We start from the raw sequence: 24,072 nt of genomic DNA on the forward strand, positions 1-24,072 counted from the left end.
CTCATCCTGCGACGACCGCCACACGCCTCAGGAGACGACCCATTTGATATATCTAGCTTAACTTGCAAGAAACTATCGACTCCGCCACATAAATCTCTGTCCTCATCTCACGCTGAGCGGAAGTTATAGCACAGAGAGATGGGTCTCATTCTGGGGAAGATCTCGGTGGAGACGCCCAAGTATGAAGTCATCCACGCTTGCCCAGACTATGAGATCAGGAAGTACTCCCCTCGGGTGGTGGCTGAGGTCACCTACGACCCCTCCAAGCTCCGCGGCGACCCTGACGGCGGTTTCATGATCCTTGCCAACTACATCGGCGCCCTCGGCAAGCCGCAGAACGTCCGCCCCGAGAAGATCGCCATGACCGCCCCCGTCATCACCAAAGCCGGCCCCGAGAAGATCGCCATGACCGCGCCCGTCATCACCAACGTCGCCGGCGAGGGCAAGGAAGTGACCATGCAATTCGTGCTGCCGTCCAAGTACTCGCGGGCGGAGGAGGCGCCGGCCCCGGTGGACGAACGGGTCGTGGTGAGGGACGAGGGGGAGGCCAAGTTCGGGGTGGTGAGGTTTAGCGGGTTGACCACCGACCAGGCGGTGGCGGAGAGGGTGGAGCAGCTGAGGCGGTGCCTGGAGCGTGACGGGCACAAGGTGGTGGGGGACTTCCTCCTCGCCAGGTACAACCCGCCCTGGACGCTGCCTTTCCTGCGCACCAACGAAGTCATGCTTCCCATCGAGTAGCAGCAGCAGTAGTAGTATGCCGTACATTCGCTGCTTCCTCTCCTATGTATGGTGTGAAATGTCGCAGGGTGCCATATGTAACGCGGTGTGGATGTTCTGTGCCTGCATCTTAATGTCGAGCACTATCGATTACATATAACTTAGACTCTTCCACGTTTCGTCGAATACCTTATGCGCGTGTCACGAGGAACATAAAAGTTTCTTCTCTTGGTTGGCGAGCCCATAGTTGCTAAGGAAGGTTTGGGCCACTGAGCCCAAGATGGGGACTTACAAAGTCATCAAGTGACTTGCGTTGTTCACGATGGTAAACCTGCTCATGGCATTTGCTCCTCGCTATTTCTTTCCCCCGTCATCTCTCGTTGGACTTCCGAGCCCAAACTGCGGTTAGGCGGTCGGTAATCCTGCTATTGTTTCTGTTACTCGAAGAAGAGGGTGGAAATGGAAGCCCCAGCCACGGAGGCCGAACCCGAGACCGCCTTTCCTCCTCCTCGCCATACGACCTCGTCTCCTCCTTCCCCCGTCGCCGTCGTCGACGGGTCGGCGGGAGGATCGAAACCCGCGGCAGCGGAGGATGGGAGCAGCGTCGACGTGGCGGTGCTCGATGGGCCCGCTAGCGGCGGCGGAGACGGTGCGGTGGCGGCCGTGGAGGACCGGGTGAAAGGCCCATGGTCGCCCGAGGAGGACTTGATGCTGAGCCGGCTGGTGGACAAGTTCGGGGCTAGGAATTGGAGCCTGATCGCGCGCGGGGTCCCCGGGCGCTCCGGGAAGTCGTGCCGTCTCCGATGGTGTAACCAACTGGACCCTTACGTCAAGCGCCGCCCCTTCACTGGTACTTAGCCCCCCCCTTTTGTCTTCTTCTTTGGGTCTGTGATTTCTAGGTTTTGTTTGAGACGTTGGCGTAGAAATCTATCTAATAGGGTTTTGGTGATCAGCCCCAAATTGCCATTGTGAGTTTGAAATCCACAGACATGCGCAAATAATCTTGAATTTATCTTTGGAGACCCGAGAACATGTTCCTTTACCTGAAGTTATGTTCGGATGCCTATGATAAAGACCTCCTTGAGCTGCAAAATGTTCTGTGAGTATACCCATCATTGAACGTGGGATGGTAGTAGAATTAGTGGAAGGACACATGCTTGGATCTCCATGGATATTGGCATTGATGATCTTTCTGCAAATGATATACAACAATAGGTGTGGAGTAATGATTCTTTCATTACTAGTCTCCATAGCAGTTAATCTAATAGTGTATATTGGACAATGAGATTCATGTCAGGACACCGGTTTTTCTGTTGTCTTCTGCAAGATTTGAGTTCTGATTTTTACTGCATGAAAAGTTGCATAGCAGAATAAAATGTTTTATATTTTCTCGTATCAATGTCTAGCATTCTAGGATAAAATTTTACGTCATGCTGTTTCAGAAATAAAATAATTGGGCTAACCTAGTTTAGCTAAGATGTTGTTCGGTAGATAAGATGGGTTATCTGGTTAAGGAAACTAACAAGAGAAAACGGGAAGAAAGAATGAAGGATAGTTACTGGTAAGAAGAGGAGAAGTGAGAAGGTAGACACTGATGGGCTAGTTTAATCCAACAACTCTTTATGATTTGTCTTAGAGATGCGCCAACCTTAAGGGTAGTCTGTTCTCTTTAGGTAAAGCTTTTGTTGCATATGATGGCAAGGTGGCTATCTTGATGGCTTGGACAGATAAACATATAACACGATGAAAAGCGAGCTTAGTGGCTTGTAATTCTTGATAGTCTTTCCTAAAGTCTATTGCAATATAATGGCCTGTCTGGTTGTGGTTCGGGGAAATGGTGATCATTTAAGGTGTAATTTCTTCATAATAGTGACATAACCTAGTTCTCTTTTCTCCGGTGGCAGAATCTAGAAATAGCTAGTTTGACTTCTACCGTTTAATATTCCTCTGTGTCTTCATATAGCACTTTTTGAGAGTCTCTGTCATCAAATAGAAATGTGGTAAATTATCAAAATGCAATACATTTTCTACTTTTTTATGATTTACCTTGTGATTGGAGGCAGTGATGGGGTCCATGTGGCACCTGCTATGTGGGTCATCGCTGCCTGTAAGGCAGGTAGGTGAGACAGGTAAGTCTTAGATGGGTAAGAAAAGTTTTTTTTTTTTTTAATATAGTAGACTGAAGGATCAGACCTGTTATTTTGTGTGATTAATCTTATATGGTTCATTGCCAAAAAGTTTAAACGCTTACAATTCTTTCTGTGTCTGCTAAACCATGTTTGAGGGTTTGGTTTAACTGAGATAAGATCAGTGTCTGTCGTACCGAAGCGTACCGGCCGTATCGGGCGGTACGTATCAGTCCGCCAGGTACTCGGTACGCGGACCGCCCCTGTACCGCTACAGTGCTACACTGTAGCACTGCTACAGTGCTATAGTACTACACTGTAGTACTGCTACAGTATCGGTACACCAGGGTGTACCGCTCGGTACGCCCTGGTGTACCGCCCGGTACGCCCTGGTGTACCGCCCGGTACACCGGTACCATACCGTACCGAGCCCGGGTCGAAACTCCGGTACTGGCGGACCTTGGATAAGATAATAAAAAAAAATTGATGCAAGTTTGACTTCCTAAACTGGATAGAAACTTGATCTCATAATATCCTTTATGTATATTGGATGCAATAGTAAATGGTAGATATCATGTTGAATCATGTGCATCTTACAAAAGAAAGTGATGCTTTATGCTGTTTTTTTGTTTTTTGTTTTTTGCTACTTATCTTTTTAGTTGTAAGATCGTGAACAAGTTTGACCATGTTTAACGTAGAGGAAGAGGACCGTATCATTATTTCTGCTCATGCAATCCATGGTAACAAGTGGGCATCAATTGCAAGGCTTTTACAAGGGAGAACAGACAATGCAATAAAGAACCATTGGAATTCCACATTGAGGCGTACATGTATTGAAGCTAAACAGTACAAAACGATATCATGTGATTCTTCAGGAGATGCTGCTGGTATTGAGAGAGCCAAAGGTTCTTCAGATGAATCTCTGTCTTTTAGTAATGTCAATTCCTTTAAATCCATGGAAGTAAAAGATCCTAGTTCGAGGGAAAATGCTTCAGAGAATTCTGGAGAGGTTGTCGTCATTAGAGATGAACCCCCCGTACCTGAGTCGAGAAACCCACCTTGCCTCTTCCGACCAGTTGCTAAAGGGAGTGCTTTCAGCCCATATAATAGTACACCTCGTCGGTTGAGTGGTCCTGAAGCATCAGGACGAGGTCTACTGGGTGGCCCACTTTATGAAGCCTTCAAACCTGGTGGTGGCATCTGTAAATTTCTTAACAATGTTTCCTGCGAACCTCAGGTTCCGCAACGCTGTGGGCACAGATGCTGTATCATTCAAGATGGGAGCCATTCTTCTAGCTCTTCATTAGGTCCAGAGTTTATTGAGTTTGTTGAGCCTCCACCCATTCCAAGTCATGAGTTGGCCTCTGTAGGGTCTGAAATTGGCAGCATTGCTTGGCTTAAAAGTGGCTTGAACAGTAGTTGCACCAGCATATATGCTACTCCACCTGGACAGGTAGATTCATGTGGAGTACATATCTAATGCGACAGGAAAAATCCCCATGGTCATCGCTGCACCCAAAGGCATTGTAAGCGAGTCAACGAGCATGATGAAGTGGCAGTTAGTATCGGAATGAAGGGATATTAGTCTGACCAGAAGTTTGCTTGGAACTGTCATAAGCACCCGTTATTGATCATGAGAACAGTGTCTCATCAATCATTGTGGCATTACATTCGTGTTTTGGATAGCCACCTTATGATGGTGCTGATGTAGATCAGATCAGATAGGGCCAGAAATTGTTATGACTCGTCTGGTGAGCACTTGAATATTCCTCTAGTGAATCAGAATGCTTCAGTTTTCATACACCTCTCCTTTATTGGTGTGCTAGACTTGTCAGTTTCTTTGTTGTAATTTGCAAAAATAGGAGGGCGTTGGTCCTGCATCAGCCTGTATAGCAGGTATTATGCCTTCCTTATCTAGTAAACCCAGAAAACATGATTCATTAAAGGCCGCTTGAATGGGTAGTCTGTGTCTCTTTGCATCAGTGCCATTATGAAACAATGTAGAACGAGTTTGATTCTTTTTCCTACATTTTTTTGGATACTCCTGTCTGGCCTAGATTAATTACACAGGGTGGTGAGTTACACTTCTCTTTTTGATATTAGTTTGCCTACAGAGAGAGAATATTATCATGCCTTAGCAAGTCAGAATAATTGAAATACATTGAACATGAAAGGTAAGTGAACAAGCAGTGGTTGATAAAAACGTAAATCAACTGAAAATGTTGCAGAAATAAAATATTGAAAAAAGGGAGAAACGTAATTTCAACACTACGAGTTTGTCCGTGTACAATTTCCAACCAGGCATGTACCACTTCAAATTTGAAGTTTAGTTATTACTAGTTTTAAGAATTCACGATGATTCCATATGCGCATTTACAATAGATCATGCAACCTATCAGCGACTTAACAAAGAAATTAAGATTAACAAACCACTATGCAAGAGCAAAAGGATGAAGGTAAGACCTCTTTCTTTCCCAGGTTCCTGTGAAAACCATTAACAATCATAAGATGATTCTTACAATTTGGTCAAATTTTGTTTGCCCAAATATTTGATGTTATTAAAGCCTGGACAGGAGAATGCAACATAGTATACACACCGAAAGTATCATAAATCCAAGATCCAGTAAGGCTGGTCCACCCCACGCGCTGCCAAACCATGGACACACTGAGGAAAAATAATGGCACAAGTCTTTAATTCATTTAATGATTCAGACAACAGAAACATTTTACAAAGTAGTATTACTTACATCCCATACATCTGAGCTACTCATTAAGCGGTTCCAGAAAATTCCCCTTGTTATATTATACCCCAATAACCATCACATGAGATAGGTAAGGCTACTAAAAAGTATTTTTTTCTGATAACTAAAAGATAGCCAAACCTTCATAAAATGACATTTAGATAAAACCCGAAGAAAACAAAATATAACCACATGCAAGATCATAAATATAACTTGATCATTGGGAATAAGTATGATAGGTAACCATCAGACTTTTCAATAATTGGCAATTTTGAAGATTGATTTCATCGAATTTAGAAGATTATTGAAGAGCTAAAATGTCTCTGATGTATAAATCAAATGGCAGAGAAGAGGCGAGATGGTGAGAACACAATGAAGATGTAAATGCTACAGACATGCATAAAATGCTACATGTTTGATCATAGGATACCCCTTTCCATAAAAAAAAAAAAAAATGTAGGATATTCCTAACATAATTTGTCCATTCATGCACTATATCAGCACTATTCATCTCAGAGGTGGAAATTCAAACATATTTGATTTAATTATAATAAAATATCAGTTTACTTCCATCTTCTATATAACATCATGACATCAAAGGCAACACAAACATGTGGCATGTTTTGGCAAAAAGAAGAAAAAAAACATAACACCTTGATGAAGCCTCATACTCCACATCTTTTGTTCCTATTCCTCTAAACTGTAGATTCTAGAAGAAAAAATAAACTACTAAAAGAAATTCCAGTCTTAACTTCAAAACATCCATTCAGCCTAGTGCACAACAAGCTTAAGATTCTTCTGTAGTCATCAATAAATTGCAGTCCAACAAGAATCTATTCTTGTAAGCATCATGGTGTTGCTTGTTTATTCCTTTTGATCAGAGAAAAGATAGAACATGACAAACAACCTTAGATGATTAATAGCATCATGCACCATCCATAAGTACTGTTGAACTAATGACTCGAAGCAAAAAGATGGCACACACTACAAGGTCATTTCGGCATCTTCCTGTGCCTTAATGTCCAGAATGAATCTACAACAACAAAAACTAAATGCTATAGGCTTAGCTTTGTGCCAGGCTCACCAAGGAGGGACTAAACCACTCTACTGAACGTGAAGCTTAAATGATTAGCAATTGCAAGTTATTTCAAGTTGCCTTAATTTGATCATCATCCATTCAAATCCAAAACCAGATTACCCTGTAGGCGTGCCGGCCATTCCAAGTAGTTCGATCTTATGACTCTGAGATTTGAGCCTATGACCACGTTCAACCCTCAATCTTTAATGCTACATACCCAAGAAATCATTTGGCCCTAAGAAAGTCCGCTCTTTCTTCAAGGCGATTAAAGAGTGCCTGCTATTTTATTAGTCGGTTCTTTCCTCAAGGCGATTAAAGAATACATGAGAAAGAAATGACACCTGAAACAGAGAGTCAAGCGAGCAGAAGCTTCCACTTCTCCGCAAGAAGTTGAACCTCCATAGACGTCTCCATGGCACCTTCCCCCATAGCAGCAAACAGAATCGCAATCAACCCAGAAAGGCATGCCTCGAACAGCCAAGAAGTAGAAAAAACAGCGGGGGCGCGAACAAACCTTGAAAGCCTCGCTAGCAACATAGATTGTCATGGCTACCGAGCACAAGCGAGATCGCACCACCCATCCGCCGCGTTCATCCACATCCCTCATCCGCTCCGCAGAAGCACGTCTTCTTCATGCCGGATCGATCCAGAACTCTGTTCTTTACAAGAAGGAAACCGATCCAGAATCGGTGTGCGGTCGGCTCGTCGATCGATTAACAGACACAACAAAACCCCTTGAATCTTGATCGACACAGAGGGTTTCGTCGTTGGTTCCCGTTCGTTATATTCAAAAAACATGTCAGGAGAAAGACAGGATTCAACCTTGAGAAGAAGGCGAAGCTGACGAACGAACGAACGCGGGATCAAAGGGCCGCTCTCCCTTAATCGCCGCGCCATCAGCTCCGCCGACGACGAAGCAAGAAGACGAGGCAGAGGTCGAACTAACCGCGTCCTCTCTGTGTGTGTGTGCATATATATATATATATATATATATATATATATTCTTGATGTAATTTTTATTTAAAAATAAATAAATAATTTAACAGTTTGAGTAACCGTAGAAAAGGCGACCAAATACTAATATAAACGTATTGAAATATATAGGGAGAATAAATGTTCGTTTTATTATATATGGAGAGAGGTGGTGAGGGGTGGTTGGGTGGATGGCGAGAGAGATGGGGGAGGCCTACGCCGCCCAACTCGGCGGATTCAGTTGCAATGTATCCATCGGCGGCCACGCGACCTTCTCTCCTCGACTGTTGCGGTTTCCTCGGGGTTCCTACTCTTACCCCATCTTACACGGGCCCGTCATGTGATTGGAGAACAGCTGCGGGGCCCAGAGGATTCACACAGTGGGCGGGCACGTGCGAAGGGTTCGCAACCGAAACGGAAAAGGAAATTACTCGATGCCCGTCTCGATATGTATAGATGTTCGAGTATAGAAAACAGCAAAAAAGTATTTCTCGATGTTTTCTTGTTTTTAGTTTCCATGTCAGCCTAAAGTGCTGCAATTTCTCTGTTTAATGCAGAAAACATTTCGGATATCAGGTACAGTGTTTTTGGCAACACAAACAAAACCAGGTCAGCTTGATGTGCGGCACGGCATGTTTCAGCCGGCGGGGTCAAAGAAAGAACGCGAGCACTTCGGGCCGATGGGAAAGCCACGAGCAAGAGGAGACCCAAGAGGCGAAGCGAGCCCCCGCTTTCCTTTCTCCGCTGAGAGCAGGAAGAGAGAATGGCGGGCGACCGGAAGATCGGGGTGGCGCTGGACTTCTCCAGCAGCAGCAAGCGGGCGCTCCAGTGGGCCATCGACAACCTCCTCGACCCGGGCGAGACCCTCATCGTCCTCCACGTCGTGCGCCCTAAGTCGTTCTTCCATGGCGCCGGCTCCAAGCACTCCTCCGATGCTCGTCGTACGTACCATGCCCCCTTAATTCTCGTTTCAATCTGCACCGTCCTCTGAGAAATAGAATCGCTCCCGCTTACCATGTATCTGTGTGCGCATGCTCTGCAAATTGTTAGCTTTGATTCCTCTGACGGAGCGCCGGGAGCTGGATTTGTTGAAGAGCTACGATCTGGATGTCGATACGGACGTCCATGACATGCTCGAAGCCGCTTCCAAACAAAAGGAGGTCCCTCCTCTGATTTCTCATAAAAAAGACTGTTTCTTGTAGACATATGTTTCGATTTATATCTCGTCCCGGTGAAATGAATGGATCAGGCGAAGATCGTGATGAAGTTATACATGGGGGATGCTAGGGAGAAGCTGTGCGAAGCGGCGCAAGAGCTGAAGCTGGACTCGCTGGTCATGGGTTGCAGAGGTCTTACCCAGATTCAGAGGTAACATGATACATAGAGAAGCTTCCGCTTTTCCCGTGCAGTGCATCATACTCTTACTCCATATATTTGTTCGAATTCTGATAGCGTTTGGTTCACCATTTGTTGATTGCATCAGTTTTTGACCCCCCATAAACTGCGAAATTTGAGACGTAATAAACTGGTAAAAGCAATTTCCTTTGCCAGACGGATTTTCAATGAGCAAACAACGTTAAAGATCAAAAAGGATATTGATATATTGCAGCTGAAACCTGCTCGGAGCATTTATTAATTGGAGTTTCACCATGTGTATAGCTTTCAGACTTCTTCTGTTCCGTTTCTAAATGGTACCTGACTTTGATCTTAAATGCAAGGTAGAATGATAGACTTGTTCTGGCTAGTTCTAGTGTTCATGGTAGCTCTCAGCCAACAACATGAGAGCCATGCCAACTAAATGCTTTTGAGTCACTAACTTATGCGCCCTCTCCGATTTAGCCCATACTGATCCTATCATGATATAAACGATAGCTGCAATCTAGAGATATTATGTAACAAGGATATGCCCTTACTCAAGAAGAGCAGCCATTGATTGTCGGGTTCCTCCTGAACTCTTTGGCAAAGAAAGCATTGTCAGATGTTGAGGTCTGCTTGGATTGATTACCCATCTGCAATGCTGGCAAATCGGCAACTTGCTTGGTCTCTTCTTGTTTTGCTTTTTAACTTTAGGTACAAAAGATGTTACAATTGAATTCTTTGGGTCTTCTTATTGAATCTGTGCTTCAGTAAATGGTAAATGAACTTTAACCTTGTGAGCAGTTGTCAATGAAAACTTAATGGTTCCATATCTACTCATGTTAAAATGATCAAAGGGCAGTTGTTTTCCTTTTTGCCAACTTTTTGCCTGTCTAAGAATGCTGCAATATTAATAATCTTCTAGATGTTTCCATATGATGTGAGATTTTAGGCTGCTATAAAAGTTTCCTGTTGGAAATTTATCTTTGAATATAAAAGTTTGAATTCAGATAATTCAAATGTAAGGTGTTTACTGAGACTTTTTGGTCAACAGTTACATTTTTCTTTTTAATCTCAATGATGTAGTTTTGAGAGAGCACTTCCCTGGAAATTTTTGGAGGCCGACCATTAGGCAAATTCCAATGTGTTCTCATAATTAATAGACAGACCTGAACATATCTATAATTTGCAAACCAATGATTGCTGTGTGTGCAGTTTGTTAGACTCATGAATGCCCATGTTAGCATCTATTTCTCCTTTGCTCTTAACGGTGATGGTTGAGATTAGACAAATATGTATCTGGTTCAGACCACCTAATCTGAGACACATTTCTCTGAATATACAAATTTAGATGATCCATTGGACCAGTTATAAATGTCTCAAAACGGAGCAGGATAGCTTCACCTACATGCTGTATGCCACAAAAATCATATTTACCTCATGTTGGGTGTTTCCTCTGAAACCATTTCTGATGTTTTTCTCTCATTTCCCCTGTGGTCATTTGATGTTAAATGCTGTGCGGTTACTTTGTAAGATTTGCAAACTAGTGAAGGAAATTTTGGAATGAACATTTTGATTGATCCAAAAAGAACAATAAGCTATCGATGCCTCTTAGCCGAGTTGAATGTATGGACATCTGGTAGTCTTGGCTCATCAAGGTCAGATTTGGTTAGTAGTGTTAGCCATCAATATATTTTACGTACTTGGGAATTATCTATCTCAGCTCTGTGGCACAAACATTATCTATGTTTCTGCTGGAAGTTGCAGTTCGATGACAACAATATGGTAATTCCACTAGCACTTACTTTCTTCTCAAATTTTCTTATTTATTCTAGTGTTTCTGCAGGATATTTCTGGGCAGCGTATCGAACTATGTACTGTCAAATGTATCGTGCCCTGTCACTGTCATCAAAGATACAAACTTCAAGCGCAGATAGATCTGCTGTCCTAATGATTCATACAGAGGCATTAGGATTCAAGAGAATACAGACTTCGTGATGAGACAACGGATCAGGTTATGTAAAATTCAAGCATGAGCTTGGACATGTTTTTACTTTTAATAACACTTGTAAGCAAGTGCCACTTTTGGAGATCGAAAATGGTTGAGAATAAATTGAAAACAGTGTGAGTTGGATTGGATCTCTTTATTCTTTGTATCTTTTGAAACTTTACATGGGATAAACGAATTGCTATCGGATGGAAACATATAAATCATGAGCGATTTCTAGGAAAAAAAGCTTTTTTTTTTTTGGACTTTTCTCATGAGGTGTCTTATTTTCAAATTTTTCAAGGGGCATTTCCACCTTTTTCATAATCCCTTTTACTTTTCTCTTCTGCATATTTTATTTAAAAATATTGTCAATTGGTGTGTTTTTAATAGGTGTATAGTTGGTAACTCCATAAAAAATAATCTATTCAAATTTCTTTTTTGATTTAGAAACAAGAATAAATAATTAAAGAAATTTCTATTTTAATACAGTGGTTTTGAATAAGCTCATAGTGTTTTATGATATTTTCATCAAGACATTATAAGTTTGTTCAAAAACATTCTATCCAAATCAAATGAAGTGAAAGGTTTATATCATTTTTTAATCTATTTAATTACTTTTTATAGCCTCAAAACCACAGAAATATTTTTGTTGTATTTTTCACTCTCTCTTAATCTGTGACCGGTATTTGTGTAAACACATGCGATAAAACTTTCCTTTTTTCATCGGGCCCACCGGACCGACCAGCTACAGCGCGACACGTATCGTACAACACAATGTCACCGCCCGGTGTCTCGTGGTACAATGAACGCGAGCACACCACTCGAAGTCGCCTCCAACGGATAAAAGACACGCATGTGAAGGGATCTCCACGGCTCAATACGACGCGCGTCCTGAGTTGGGCCGTTCCCGAGATTTGCTCTTCTTTGACTTTGTCTGGGACCCTCTTCGTCGGTTTCCAAAACCAGGAGACGTCTACGCCTGCTTTGTCGTCGTCTCCGCCCTCACCACCGCGATCCCCCCACAGTTCAAATCTCATGCCAAAACCAGTCTTCTCCGCATCTGACTTCTCCCGACGCCACAAAAAGCAATCTTTTTCTTTTCGGTCCAACTATTTTATTTCAATTTTGAAATCTGCGTCCACAGTCGACGAACGCACTCTCTCTCCTCTCTCCTCTCTTTTGTGTCTGTAACGTTCCGACGGATCAAAAGGAGTGCGCACGCACATAAAGAAATGGAAAGAGGAGACGTGGTGCAACGGGCGAGAGAGCGTGTCTGAGATCGAGCGAGGGAGGAAAGCGGGCAGCCGCCGTGTGCATGCGGAGACCGTTGCTGCCTTCAATTACAATTACGGTGGCTGCCTCCTCCGCCGTGGGGCAAATTAAATGGCGAAGGCGCTCGTCCTCCCCGTCTCCGTGAAGCGAGGGTCGTGTGAGTGTGCTCATGTGCAAGGTCCAGCGCTCGTAATCATCTCCTTCACCAACTTCTCCTATATTAAATGGATGTGCTGTTGCTGAATGCTTGCTGGTTAGAGAAGCCCACACAAGCCCTCTTCTCCTTTACCGGATGATGGCTTTCTTCTGCACACTCCATTACTACCACCAGACAGCCCCAACCAGCAACCATTACCTTTTCTGCTCCTTTTCCTCCTCATTCTGAGTTTGTTGGCTCCCTCAAAATCTTGTCTTCCGGTCTTGCCGTGGACAAGCCCTTTTTCTGTGGGAGCACGGGGAGGCGCCTGGAGCTGCTCAGAATGGATGATGCGGCGGAAAAGGGTGAGAATGGGGAACGCAAGCACGGAGAGGCGGCACTGGGAGGCGACCTGTTCAGTGACTCCGCAGAGGATGAGTGCAGCGGCAGCAGTTCGAGCCTCGAGACCTCGTCCAGCGAGGAGCCACACGACCCTTGTGGTGGAGCCCATCAGGGACCGTCGTCGGAGCAGTCGGCGGTGGCGCCGGGTTGGCCTCTGCAGAAAAGCTCCGTCTCTGACTTGGAATTGGATGATGATGACGATGATGGCAAAGCCCATGAGCACCACCACCATGGAACAGAACATCTGATGAAGCCCAAATACTCAGGTAACCCAGTCTTGATCTTGGATCAGTTGTATCACGACCAGATTGTTCTGCAACCACATTTTGGATTCTCGCTTGTGTCGATTTGTATCTGTACGAAGCTACATTTACTTTTAGATGAAGCACACGGTAACAGCGTGCAAATACATGTTGTTGTTCTACCAGAAATCGAGATGATGAAGGAGAGGTTCTCAAAACTGCTACTTGGAGAAGATATGTCTGGCTGCGGCAAAGGAGCGTGCACTGCACTGGCAATTTCAAATGCTATCACTAATCTCTGCGGTAAGCACTTCATTGCTTCCCATTTCTATCTGTGCATTGCGTTTGATTCCAAAATAACTGTCTTTTTCCTCAGCCACCATCTTCGGGCAGCTATGGAGGCTGGAGCCTCTTTCTTCTGAGAAGAAGACCATGTGGCGAAGGGAGATGGAGTGGCTTCTGTGTGTCAGTGATCACATCGTCGAAATGATACCCTCATGGCAAACATTTCCTGACGGGAGCAAGTTCGAGGTACTTCCTCTTGTCTTCTTCTTCTTCTTCTCGATGATGATGATGATGACGACATCATCCTTTGGAATTCAGGTCATGACCTGCAGACCAAGATCGGATCTATGTATCAATCTTCCGGCGCTGAGGAAGTTGGACAACATGCTCCTTGTAAGATTTGATGCAAACTCCAGCTTTGTGCTCTCAGCCTCTTCACTGTTCTTCATCAGGAGTTGCTCTCTGCAGGAGATACTGGACAGTTTCAGTGATCCGGAGTTTTGGTACGTCGATCAAGGGATACTGGCGCCGGATTCCGATGGCTCGGCCTCCTTCCGACGAACCCTTCACCGGCAAGAAGAGAAGTGGTGGCTTCCCGTTCCTCGGGTCCCCCCCGGCGGCCTCCATGAGAAGACGAGGAAGGAGTTGCAGCACAAAAGAGAATGCACGAGTCAGATCCTGAAGGCTGCGATGGCAATCAACAGCAACAGTTTGGCGGAAATGGAAGTACCCGAGTCTTACCTCAGTTCACTACCAAAGGTGTGTTCTCCAGCAGAGAGATCTCCATGGGTTCTCCTCCTCGTCCACTGACTCGATTCTGGATCGCAGAATGGAAGAGCAAGTCTGGGTGATGTGATCCATCGATATGTTGCATCTGATCAGTTCTCCCCCGAATGCCTTCTCGACTGCCTCGATTTATCGTCCGAACACCGAGTCTTGGAAGTCGCCAACAGAGTGGAGGCATCCATCTACATCTGGCGCCGGCGAGCGGCCATGAAACCAGCAAGCAGCAGCACCGCTAAATCGTCCTGGGAAATCGTCAAGGACATGATCGTAGACGCAGACAAAAGGGAGCTGCTTGCTGAGAGGGCCGAGACCCTCTTGCTGTGCTTGAAGCAGAGGTTCCCCAGCCTCACCCAGACATCGTTGGACACCAGCAAAATCCAATTCAACAAGGTCGGTGCTTCCTGCAACTCTCGGTCTCGCTTTGGTGGAAGCGTTGTGTCAGCCTTTCTCATGCTAAGCGTTGCAGGACATCGGCAAATCCATTCTGGAAAGCTACTCCAGAGTTCTGGAGAGCCTCGCGTTCAACATCGTGGCCCGCATCGATGATTTGCTCCATGTGGACGACTTCTGCAAGCACTCGGATCCGCTGTGCGCGGTTCCAGCGGTCAGCATCATCGCGCAGAAGAAGGTGACGGTGCCTGCCTCCGGCACTCCATGCATGACGGCTTATGCGACGCCATGCTTCTCGCCGGCGCCGCTAATTAGCCCAGCAGGGCGAGAGAGGTCGCCATTGATCAACAAGAAGCCCAGCAGTCGGGGATTCGGTGTGAAGAAAGTGCTGACCAGTTATCTCAACGTCGAGCTGAGGACCAAAAGCCCCATCGATGCGACTGAGCCATCGGAGGTGGTCTCAAACAGATACTCTGAGATCTCATCAGCCTCTTGAGCGAGTTCACGAGGAAGGAGGTGAAGAAACAGCTGAAGTGTTATACTTTGTGTGAGATGTATATTAAACCTGTAATCCTCCTCGGTTTATGCTTCTCAGTAGTGTTGCATCTGTGGGTGGAAATGCTCTCTTGAATGGAATATATGTAGGGATAGTGTGTTTTGTGCCTTTTTTATTTTTCTCATCAGAATAATTAGCATTAGTAGAAAGGGTTACATCTACAACTATTATCATCCGATTTGATGGGTTAATTTGTTGGAGTGGTTTTTTATGTTAATATTTGACGCTAAATATAATCCTTTTTTTTAAATATTTCTAAAGTATTTCTTTCGATAATAAAGATTATTAAAAGATAAAATTAATAATATTTGGATTATAAATAATAAAATTATATAGATTAAATATATTACTAATGATAATGAGATTATTAATAGAAAAAAAAGGGGGCTACGAATAGTAAATCAGGCGTGTGGACGGTTGAGATGTGGGAATTGGAGCAATCTATTTAAAATCGTGTCTGGAGAGGATCCACGCCTGGTGGATTTCGAACAAGTCCTTTTCATGTTGACCGGAGCAAGGCACTGCGTTATCTTCAGAGACGAGCGTTGGAAGTCCTTCAAAGCCCTTGTCTCTGTTGGTCGCCATGGATGATGAAGACATCCGCCAGCACGCTGATAAGAGGCCGCCGAGCACCATACTCGACTCAGGCGGAGGCTGCAGCCGCGGAGGAGGAAGAGGAGGAGAGAAATTGTCGACGTGAGTACTCCCTCTTCACCCTCGCCTGGCCTGACAGTACCCTTCCTCCTCCTCCGGTGCCGGCTACGGCCGAACCCCTCCTTCAATCCGCCGCCGGACATGTATGTGGAGAAGAACCTCGTCTCCTCCACCCACGACTCGTCCCTCATGGATTTAGCTTTTCAGTGGATCATATAATCTGTTCGATGTTCAGCAAGAAACCGGGTTGAAGGATTAGAGATAGAGAGATATAGACCTGAGCAAGTCATTCTCATGGAGTTCGTATAGGTGTACGAATGCCATCCACTAATGGTTGCAACAGTCGTTCCATTTGGCATCAAAGATCTCCATGAGAGGGAAGCCATTCCACAGATCTAGTAATCCACGTTGAGGTGAAAGCTTTCCGGCTAATCTTCTGCACATCTCAGGTTGATGTTTTCTACTGTGTTGAAGAACACCATCCATGTCAACCAAGTGGCTCATCTTTCACATGAAAACTACATCAAGCCATTTAAGCTGTTCCTACTTGCTATCGATACAATGTTGATGATGATGCCTCAACTGTGGGTGGACTTAAGTAAACGTTCTTCCAAATGCTATCAAGTATCCTTGAGTTAATCCTAATTCGATCACAAATCTTATATTATACTCTCTCACGTTACACTCATCAGTCATGACTCATGGATAGAGATGGGAAGAGAGAATAGGCAACAGCATGAGACACACGCACCACTGACGGGCAGTGGAGTTAGGAGATCTTCCACTCGTACAAGAAAAAAAGAAGATAAGGAAGATGCATGAACCGTGAGTCTCATGGTTTCCTACATCGATAGCTTGGTCATTCTGATGTCAACCAGACAAAGTCAACATAAACAAGTAATCTTGTGCTATCATCCAACAAGAACTTGCACCAATGTGACCACACATGGTGGAAGCTTTTTGAATCTTGAGCGTGACACGTTGTAGACTTGGGATGCAGCCCATGAGGCATGAATTTGGCCTGCACTAAAGATCTTCCTCTCTAATAATCATACCATCAGATGATGTGGATTACAATCAGAGGTTACACCTTTCCACCAAACAAACATTTAACACAACAAACTAAAAGTATACTTTACAACCAAGGTTGATCATTCTATAAGGTCATCACCTAATAATGAGATTAGAAAGGGAGTATCAAAGAAGCTAGATATAAATAATGCTGACAAGTTGCATGTACCTTGGAAGAAGAAGAAGATACAAGATGGGTCTGCAAAGGTTTCACTGCATGGTTCTGCTGCTCTTGGTCTCCACCTTCCAGGTTCACATCTCTTTGAGTACTGCAGAGGCTGGGCCACTTCCCTTCACCAAGCAAGAGAGTAAGAGCACCAAAGAACCCATCCCTAACCCTTTATCTAACTACTGAAACTTCTTGCAAGATTTCCATAGATACTGACTGCTTGAGATGTTACTCTGACTGATTTGGTTTTGTTGATGGCTTGGGGCTAAGGATATGTCGCGGTGCTGGAGTCACTGGGAATCAAGTGCCAGTGCTGTGATGGGGCTGGAGGTGAATGCAGGAGCAGCTGGGACTCCAACTGCAGCAAGCTGGACTGCCATAACCTCAAGTTCTTATGATTTTGGTCTGAAACTTTCTTTCATGTTGTCTTGTTCGATCTTTCTTGTATTTTCTACCGTTCCATAAAACATGGCAGATCAGTTTGAGGTTGCAAGAAGAAAGCTTGATGGAAAAGAAAAACCATGGATTAGTTTGTTTGATGGATATCTACTAATACATAAAGAGATCATCTGCAAGTGCAGTCTGGAGTAATCCTACTACTGTCCATTGAACATTTTTCTTGCAAGCAGATCTCGATTTCCATCCAAATATTGAAATGAAATTTATAACTTTTAAATATACTCTATGTTTAAGATTATGTCTTGATGTATTGATTTATCGATTTAATAAGTGTTCATGAGCCACCACCGTGTCATTTAAAAAAGGTTTTGAAATGTGGATTGTTTTCATGTGGAGTAAGAAAATTTGCATAACTAAACATGATTTTGTCAACATCATCTTAAAAAATCCCTACTCCAGCCACATTCGCTTGTGTTAGCTCTAGCTACACTTTCGTCTCGTTGATAGCCATTAGGGTGTCCTATTTGTCTCCTAGCTTTCATCGTCATTGTTAGCCTGTGAATCGTCTCTCTTCCTTTCTCACATACGACTAACGACAAGGAAGGAGCATGAGGAGTCTACACTAGTAAGAAAGGGTCATGACGGGGCTATGCAGTCTCGTCAAGCCCCCAACCCTTATCATCGTCATTAAGTATGGAGGTACTATATAATACCACCTATGTCCTTTCTAGTATCAGGATGAGGGTCGCACCATCATTGGTCCAATGAGGTGCGGGTCATTACGTCTTCGTTAGTAGATGGGTATAGTAGAGGGGGGCAACCGACGGGACAACAACACGATCAAGGGTTGGGTGAAAGACGATAGAACAAGATGATTATTTTTAAAAAAAATTTAAAACTTAAAGATGCTTTTTGAGAAATTCTAAAATTTAGGGGCTTTTTCAAAAATTCATCGAACTTTAAATACCTATTTTATGTTTTGATTAATTATTTTATTCTTTAATTTTATATTTATATCTAGAAAGATAAGTATACTAATAGGTGTCAGCTAATCATACTAACAGGATAACAGATGTGTCAATTTTATTAAATTTAAATTATTGATAAAAATATTTAAGTTAAAGTTTATAGTAATACACTCTCAGTCTTACATAAATTAATTAAAATATTATAAATTTAAATTATTTTATCGCTTTGAATGAAATTGAAATAAGTATGTATTATTTAATTCAATGAACACAAAGATACACGCAAAGTTAGAAGAGATTCGGGGCTTTGTCGGAGCCTGAAAACCCAACAGTCGATCCGAATCCGACTTGATAAGAATCAATCATGCTTGATGCGTGCGTTTTAATTCGGATCCCAATCCTGGGATGGATATCCAAATCCGATAACTAATGGATTTTATTGTTATCATATATATGTGACGCCGTGAGCCATTTCCGTTCTCTTTGCCGTTGACGCTGGTGACGCCTCGTCGCTTCCCCTTCACCGGACCATCCAATCTCAAGCTCTCTCTTCTCTTCCTTCGACCAGATCTCGGAACCAGGTACTGCTCCATCTCCAGATCCGTCCCCCTTCTCCTCCTTGCGTTTTTGTGGCATCGATTTCTGTGATTCTGGTTGGACGGTCCTATGTTCGAATCCATCGTTTGCTGATCTCTGATCTCCTCGTGTTTTCTGTGTTGTTTTGGCGTCGAATTCGATCGCGATTTTGTGGTATCGATGTTGATATTGGTGGTTCTTGTTCTTTTCCGGGTGGATCTGATGCAGATCGGGAGGAGGAGGAGGAGGCGGCGGTGAAGATGGCACACCGAGTGGACCACGAGTACGATTACCTCTTCAAGATCGTCCTCATCGGAGATTCCGGCGTGGGTAAGTCCAACATCCTCTCCAGGTTCACCCGCAACGAGTTCTGCTTGGATTCCAAGTCCACCATCGGCGTCGAATTTGCCACCAAGACCCTTCAGGTGAGCTGCCCCCGATTCCTATTGCTCCTCCTGTTATAGATCCGTGTGTAGTATATCTTGAGGCCATGGAAAACTCTGTTGCGATCGCTCCGGGTAGTATCGGGATTTCATATAATGCAAATAGGGCGTTATGCTGCTTGCGGATCATTGGATGTGGCATAACAAGAACCAAAATGACCTAATCTTCTCATCCTTTGAAACTGGAAATCTAAGTCAAAGCAGCCTCGAAAGTATTTGTTCTTTAACTCATTTATGATCAAGGCGTTGTATGATATAACATTTTCCCCCTTTAGGATGTGTTACAGATATCCTAATGAATTACTTGACACTCTTCGTAATGCATTTTGAAGCTATGACCACAGTATATGATTGCGCAAATAGGTAGAAAAGTTGCTACCTTGAGATTGGCATAGACGTGACTCGATGGTTTTAGCAAACAAAAGATTTCCCGTATCCTTGTGTACCATTCATCAGGTCCTTATGGACTTATTGGATTATTTCAAACAAATGAGCTAGACTTGTTCATTTTGATTTTATCTCACTGGACTAGGCTTGACACCGCAACTACCGGTCACAAATTGACTCTAAGCTTTATCAGAAATGTCAATATTAGCTCTAAACTTCGGTTTTTATTTTAGTTGGTCCCTGAACATTATTTCATCAGGTATCGTTCATCCTTGGCTTGGCTGAGCCACCTAGTTGGCAAAATATAGCCATTTACGGACATTACTTTGTTTTCATTCCTTATTCAATCACACGGCTCTGTTGCGATGGCTTGTACTTAAATGTACATAGAGTTGGTTGCTGACATGGTGGCATTTTCCACTTCATCCGGAATTAGTTCTTGGAGTGGACGATGAATAGGAAGAGAAAGATGATGATGATGTGTCCCAAATCCCATGTTCACCACTTGGGTACGAGTCAGCATATTCCAAACATTGAAAGAAATAACATACTGAGCAGGAAAACTGTCGTCTGTGATAGCGAGATAGACCTAACTTGCTGGGGGCATATGGGGCTTAACACAATAATTTTCAGGGACTAACTTGAACAAAAACTAAGTTTAGGGCTTAAGTTCCCATTTGTGTCGATCCTTGTTTACAAGAATCGAAGCAATTAATATCAAAAATGGATGTTTCTTTATTTAATGCAGCCACCACAGTGACAATCTGGGTTGTCGTGTAGTTAGTTAGCAGCTGCTGAGTTGCCGATCATGTAGGTTCAAGTTGATATGATCCACACAACTCTTAAGCTTTATGATGGATATAGTACAAACGGATGGAGTTTGTGGTGTGCATAAATTTCAATTGCTAGTTAACAAGTAATGACTCCTGTAGATTGACCTACTTATTCATTTGAGTTACTTCTGTAGTCGATGTGTCACGTCAAACTTCCTCCCTGATTAGCTTAAATAGATGCTCGATTGTTTCGGAACCTCATTACATGCAATGCATGTCTCCCTTAAATGGTGTCAAGATTTTTTGTATATGTCATGGTGTTCGGTGTTTGTGAAAGTTTAACATGATGGAATGAACAGATAGAAGGGAAGACAATCAAGGCACAGATCTGGGACACTGCTGGTCAAGAGAGATACCGCGCCATAACCAGCGCGTATTACAGGGGTGCAGTGGGAGCACTCCTAGTCTATGATATAACAAAGAAGAAAACGTTTGACAACGTCCAGAGGTGGCTTCGCGAACTAAGAGATCATGCTGATTCCAACATCGTCGTCATGATGGCTGGCAACAAGTCAGACTTGAATCACTTGAGAGCAGTCTCAGAAAACGACGGCCAGGTACTTGCCGAGAAAGAGGGGCTTTCTTTCTTGGAGACGTCAGCACTAGAATCACACAACATCGAGAAGGCATTTCAAACAGTTCTCACAGAGATTTACCACATCGTAAACAAGAAGGCACTTGCAGCCCAAGAGGCGGCGAGGACTGCAGTGCCCCCAACTCAAGGAACGACCATCAATGTATCTGATTCTGCTGGAGGCTCAAAGTATGCTTGTTGTTCGAGTTAGGCGATTATTGGCTTTTGAAAGAGTGCTTGAACAAGAAATTTGTGTCTGCAGGATGAAAAATTGTTTGTAGATTATTCTTCTATGTTTGACGCGTGATTTGGAGAACCTGGAAATTAGATTTTCTTTACTTTTCCTCGGGAAAATTCTGTCGGTAAAAGACACGGATGACATGTGTAGTGTGCAAATCGTTTTCTTCTTGTTTTCACTTGGATCTTCCTTGTGAAGGACACACTAAAAATGAATGTTTCTGGATCCCTTTTTGTGCTGTTCATCCGATCAACTGATACTGAATTTGTCTTAGCAGATTCATGTACGAGTTCATCCTCGATGCATTTGTTTCCGGTTGTGGTCGACCACCATGGCAAGTTCAAATCTGACGCTTAAATCTGTTTAGCTGTATAGCTCAGTTACTGCACAAGGGTGAATCATCAAACATTCTTCACTTGCATGATTTTGCCTAATATGATCGGAAGGAGGCTTCCAGTTGTGTAGTAATTCTTCCTCCTCCTACACTTTGAGATTTGTTTCTGGTTTCCTTTTTCTGAATCTTCCTCCTCCTCTCGTGTCATGGCCGTCTTCTTGCCCCAAACTCATATCTTCCAACTCATCCGAAAACGCGCGTCTTTGCGGTGGAGGAGGGCAGGCGGGTCCCCGTCTCCATCGCCACCACGTGATGGAAGTCGCCATGGTCAAAACTGAGTCAGCAATCGCATTGAAGAACCACCACTTACCATGTCACATCGATGGAGACTTCTCCTCCCTCCACCTCCGCTTCCACTGCCCTATAAATACCACACGAGATGGGTCAACCGCAAAGCATCGACGAGCCGCCCAGCTTCAAGTAAGTGTTCGTCGACGATGGCAGTCCCTCCCCTGATCCCCCTGCTCACCCTCGCTTCCGTCTTTCCCTTCCTCGCAATCCCTTCCTCCGCCAACGACAGCAACGTTCTGCTCACCGGCGACGTCCTCGGCGCCGACGAGCAGCTCTCCTACGGTGCCGCCACCTTCGTCATGCAACGTGACTGCAACCTCGTCCACCACGTCGAAGGCCGCCGCGTTTTCCAGTCCTACACACGCGGCCATGGCGTCAACTGCACCCTCTCGCTCACCGACTGCGACCAGCTCCCTCGGCGGCTCCATCGTGTGGCGCACCCCGTTCCTCCGATGGGCCAACTGGAGGAAGTACGCGGCAGTGCTCCGACCCGACGGCGTGGTGGCCATCTACGGCCCCGCCGTGTGGTCGACCCCCGACTACGGCTTCGGCGCCGCCCTCGTCCACGAGGGGTGGACGCACGCCCTTCCCGCGGCGAAGAACGTGCTGTTCTCGTCGGAGATGCTTTACGAGAACGCCAAGCAGGTGACCAGGGATTACAGCCTCCTCATGAAGGATGACTGCAACCTGGTCCTCGTGAAGGCCTCGGTCGGCGTCATTTGGCAGTCAGGGACGGCGGGCCGAGCGAGGCCTCCTCCACTGCTTCCTCTGGCTTGATCACAGAGGGCAGCTCGCCGTCGCGAGTGACGATTACTACAAGAACTTGTGGAGCAGCAACAACGCCTCGAGCATCGGAGACTATGCGCTTCTTCTCCAGATCAATGGACAAGCTGTTGTCTATGGACCAACGGTGTGGCTGACCACTTCCTCCCCAAAGAGCCTCCTCGACACCACCTCTTCGTCCCCAGAGCCACCCATCGCCACCTGATCTGCTGCTAGAAGCAGAAACTGCAGCATGCATGCAGTGGCTTGTTGATTATGTTGACGAGAGCTTGTACTTGACACTACAACTTCCCAAGAAATAAAAATGATGCACGAATAAGCATGGTTTTTTATTTGGATGGGCATTTATAGTAGTAGTAGTAGTATGGACTATGGTTCCCTCCCAAAAACACACTTCTCTTACAAATTTGATTTATAACTAAAGTGAATCTACTTCTATCAATTTAAATTTAAATACTTTACTCAATAATTCAAACTTATCAAATTAGTTGCCGACTTATATAAATAGTAGATGGACTGGAATCTAACCAGGTAGCAAAGGCAAATAAAATTATTTAAAAGCTAAATTATTTTCCTATTAGTATATTTTAAATTAGATAATTTTTGAAAAAGCTTCAGGTTTTGACTTTTGAAAAGATTTTAGATAAAAACTCTTAACTTTCATAATTTCACATATGACACCCTAATTTTAAAAAAAAATTAAAACATTCTTTTTTTTAAATAATCATACTCTCGTCAACCACCGACCCCTTCGTCTCATTAGCCACTTTCATCGAAGGGTTTGATGAAGACATAGAGTTGATGATGAAAGTAACATAGGGAGAAGGCAACGATGTAGAGCCTCGTATGACAATGGATCACACGACGACAGAAATAAAATAATCCTTTCATATGATTAGGAGCGTTAAATTTTTTTTAAGTTGAAATGTTCAACAAAACATTTTAAAACTTACGAACCTGTTTTCTCCAAAAAGCACTCTTTTTTTTTTTTTTTTAGCCCTTGTAGAACTTTTTAACTTTCCAATTTTACCCTTCCAAATTTCTTTATTTTTATCTTTTTGGTGGTTTGATCCATATGTTTGGTTCAACAAATTTTAAACATGATAAAAATAATTTGAATCAACTCAAATTTTTTTATTAAATGATTATTAAAGACAGACTCATGAAATAAAATTTTAAAATTAGCATAAAACATTAAAAATTAAAAAATAATTTAGAACAAACGTTTCATATTTTATATTTA

At 43.9% G+C, this 24,072-nt stretch overlaps 5 protein-coding genes, 1 long non-coding RNA gene and 1 pseudogene across 10 annotated transcripts; 6 read left to right on the plus strand and 1 right to left on the minus strand.

The window, feature by feature from the left end:
- Window positions 1-60: 60 nt before the first annotated feature.
- On the plus strand, window positions 61-905 carry LOC103996888 (heme-binding-like protein At3g10130, chloroplastic). The gene has a single exon (XM_009417940.3). The coding sequence runs from the start codon at window positions 139-141 to the stop codon at window positions 736-738; it is 600 nt and encodes a 199-aa protein (XP_009416215.1). The 5' UTR covers window positions 61-138; the 3' UTR covers window positions 739-905.
- Window positions 906-1,057: 152 nt separating this feature from the next.
- LOC103996887 (transcription factor MYB1-like) lies at window positions 1,058-4,825 on the plus strand. Its single transcript, XM_009417939.3, has 2 exons — window positions 1,058-1,567; window positions 3,542-4,825. The coding sequence occupies exons 1-2, from the start codon at window positions 1,177-1,179 to the stop codon at window positions 4,321-4,323; spliced, it is 1,173 nt and encodes a 390-aa protein (XP_009416214.2). The 5' UTR covers window positions 1,058-1,176; the 3' UTR covers window positions 4,324-4,825.
- A 301-nt stretch (window positions 4,826-5,126) lies between these two features.
- Window positions 5,127-7,611, minus strand: LOC135592451 (uncharacterized). 3 transcript variants are annotated; one of them, XR_010479062.1, is made up of 3 exons: window positions 7,177-7,611; window positions 7,004-7,081; window positions 5,127-5,508 (listed from the first exon to the last, which is right to left on the minus strand). It is a non-coding gene; the product is annotated as an uncharacterized LOC135592451 (long non-coding RNA). The 3 variants fall into 3 exon arrangements; XR_010479060.1 differs by having other exon boundaries at window positions 5,127-5,325; window positions 5,441-5,508; window positions 7,004-7,611; XR_010479059.1 differs by having other exon boundaries at window positions 7,004-7,611.
- A 673-nt stretch (window positions 7,612-8,284) lies between these two features.
- On the plus strand, window positions 8,285-11,137 carry LOC135592453 (universal stress protein PHOS34-like). The gene is made up of 4 exons (XM_065081913.1): window positions 8,285-8,575; window positions 8,685-8,794; window positions 8,884-9,002; window positions 10,837-11,137. The coding sequence occupies exons 1-4, from the start codon at window positions 8,398-8,400 to the stop codon at window positions 10,925-10,927; spliced, it is 498 nt and encodes a 165-aa protein (XP_064937985.1). The 5' UTR covers window positions 8,285-8,397; the 3' UTR covers window positions 10,928-11,137.
- Window positions 11,138-12,057: 920 nt separating this feature from the next.
- Window positions 12,058-15,224, plus strand: LOC135592454 (rop guanine nucleotide exchange factor 7-like). 3 transcript variants are annotated; one of them, XM_065081916.1, is made up of 7 exons: window positions 12,062-13,056; window positions 13,219-13,335; window positions 13,409-13,563; window positions 13,636-13,710; window positions 13,786-14,076; window positions 14,146-14,493; window positions 14,570-15,224. In XM_065081916.1, exons 1-7 carry the CDS (start codon window positions 12,732-12,734, stop codon window positions 14,987-14,989), a joined length of 1,731 nt encoding a protein of 576 aa, XP_064937988.1. In that variant the 5' UTR covers window positions 12,062-12,731; the 3' UTR covers window positions 14,990-15,224. The 3 variants fall into 3 exon arrangements, with proteins under 3 accessions (XP_064937986.1, XP_064937987.1, XP_064937988.1); XM_065081914.1 differs by having other exon boundaries at window positions 12,058-13,056; window positions 13,636-14,076; XM_065081915.1 differs by having other exon boundaries at window positions 12,059-13,056; window positions 13,409-13,710.
- A 3,508-nt stretch (window positions 15,225-18,732) lies between these two features.
- On the plus strand, window positions 18,733-21,605 carry LOC103996891 (ras-related protein Rab11C). Its single transcript, XM_009417943.3, has 3 exons — window positions 18,733-18,891; window positions 19,115-19,311; window positions 20,849-21,605. Exons 2-3 carry the CDS (start codon window positions 19,147-19,149, stop codon window positions 21,332-21,334), a joined length of 651 nt encoding a protein of 216 aa, XP_009416218.1. The 5' UTR covers window positions 18,733-18,891; window positions 19,115-19,146; the 3' UTR covers window positions 21,335-21,605.
- A 133-nt stretch (window positions 21,606-21,738) lies between these two features.
- On the plus strand, window positions 21,739-23,223 carry LOC135592456 (mannose-specific lectin 3-like; annotated as a pseudogene).
- The last annotated feature ends 849 nt before the right edge of the window (window positions 23,224-24,072 follow it).

The sequence above is a fragment of the Musa acuminata genome, chromosome BXJ1-9, assembly GCF_036884655.1.
Source record: "Musa acuminata AAA Group cultivar baxijiao chromosome BXJ1-9, Cavendish_Baxijiao_AAA, whole genome shotgun sequence".
Lineage (NCBI taxonomy): Eukaryota > Viridiplantae > Streptophyta > Magnoliopsida > Zingiberales > Musaceae > Musa > Musa acuminata.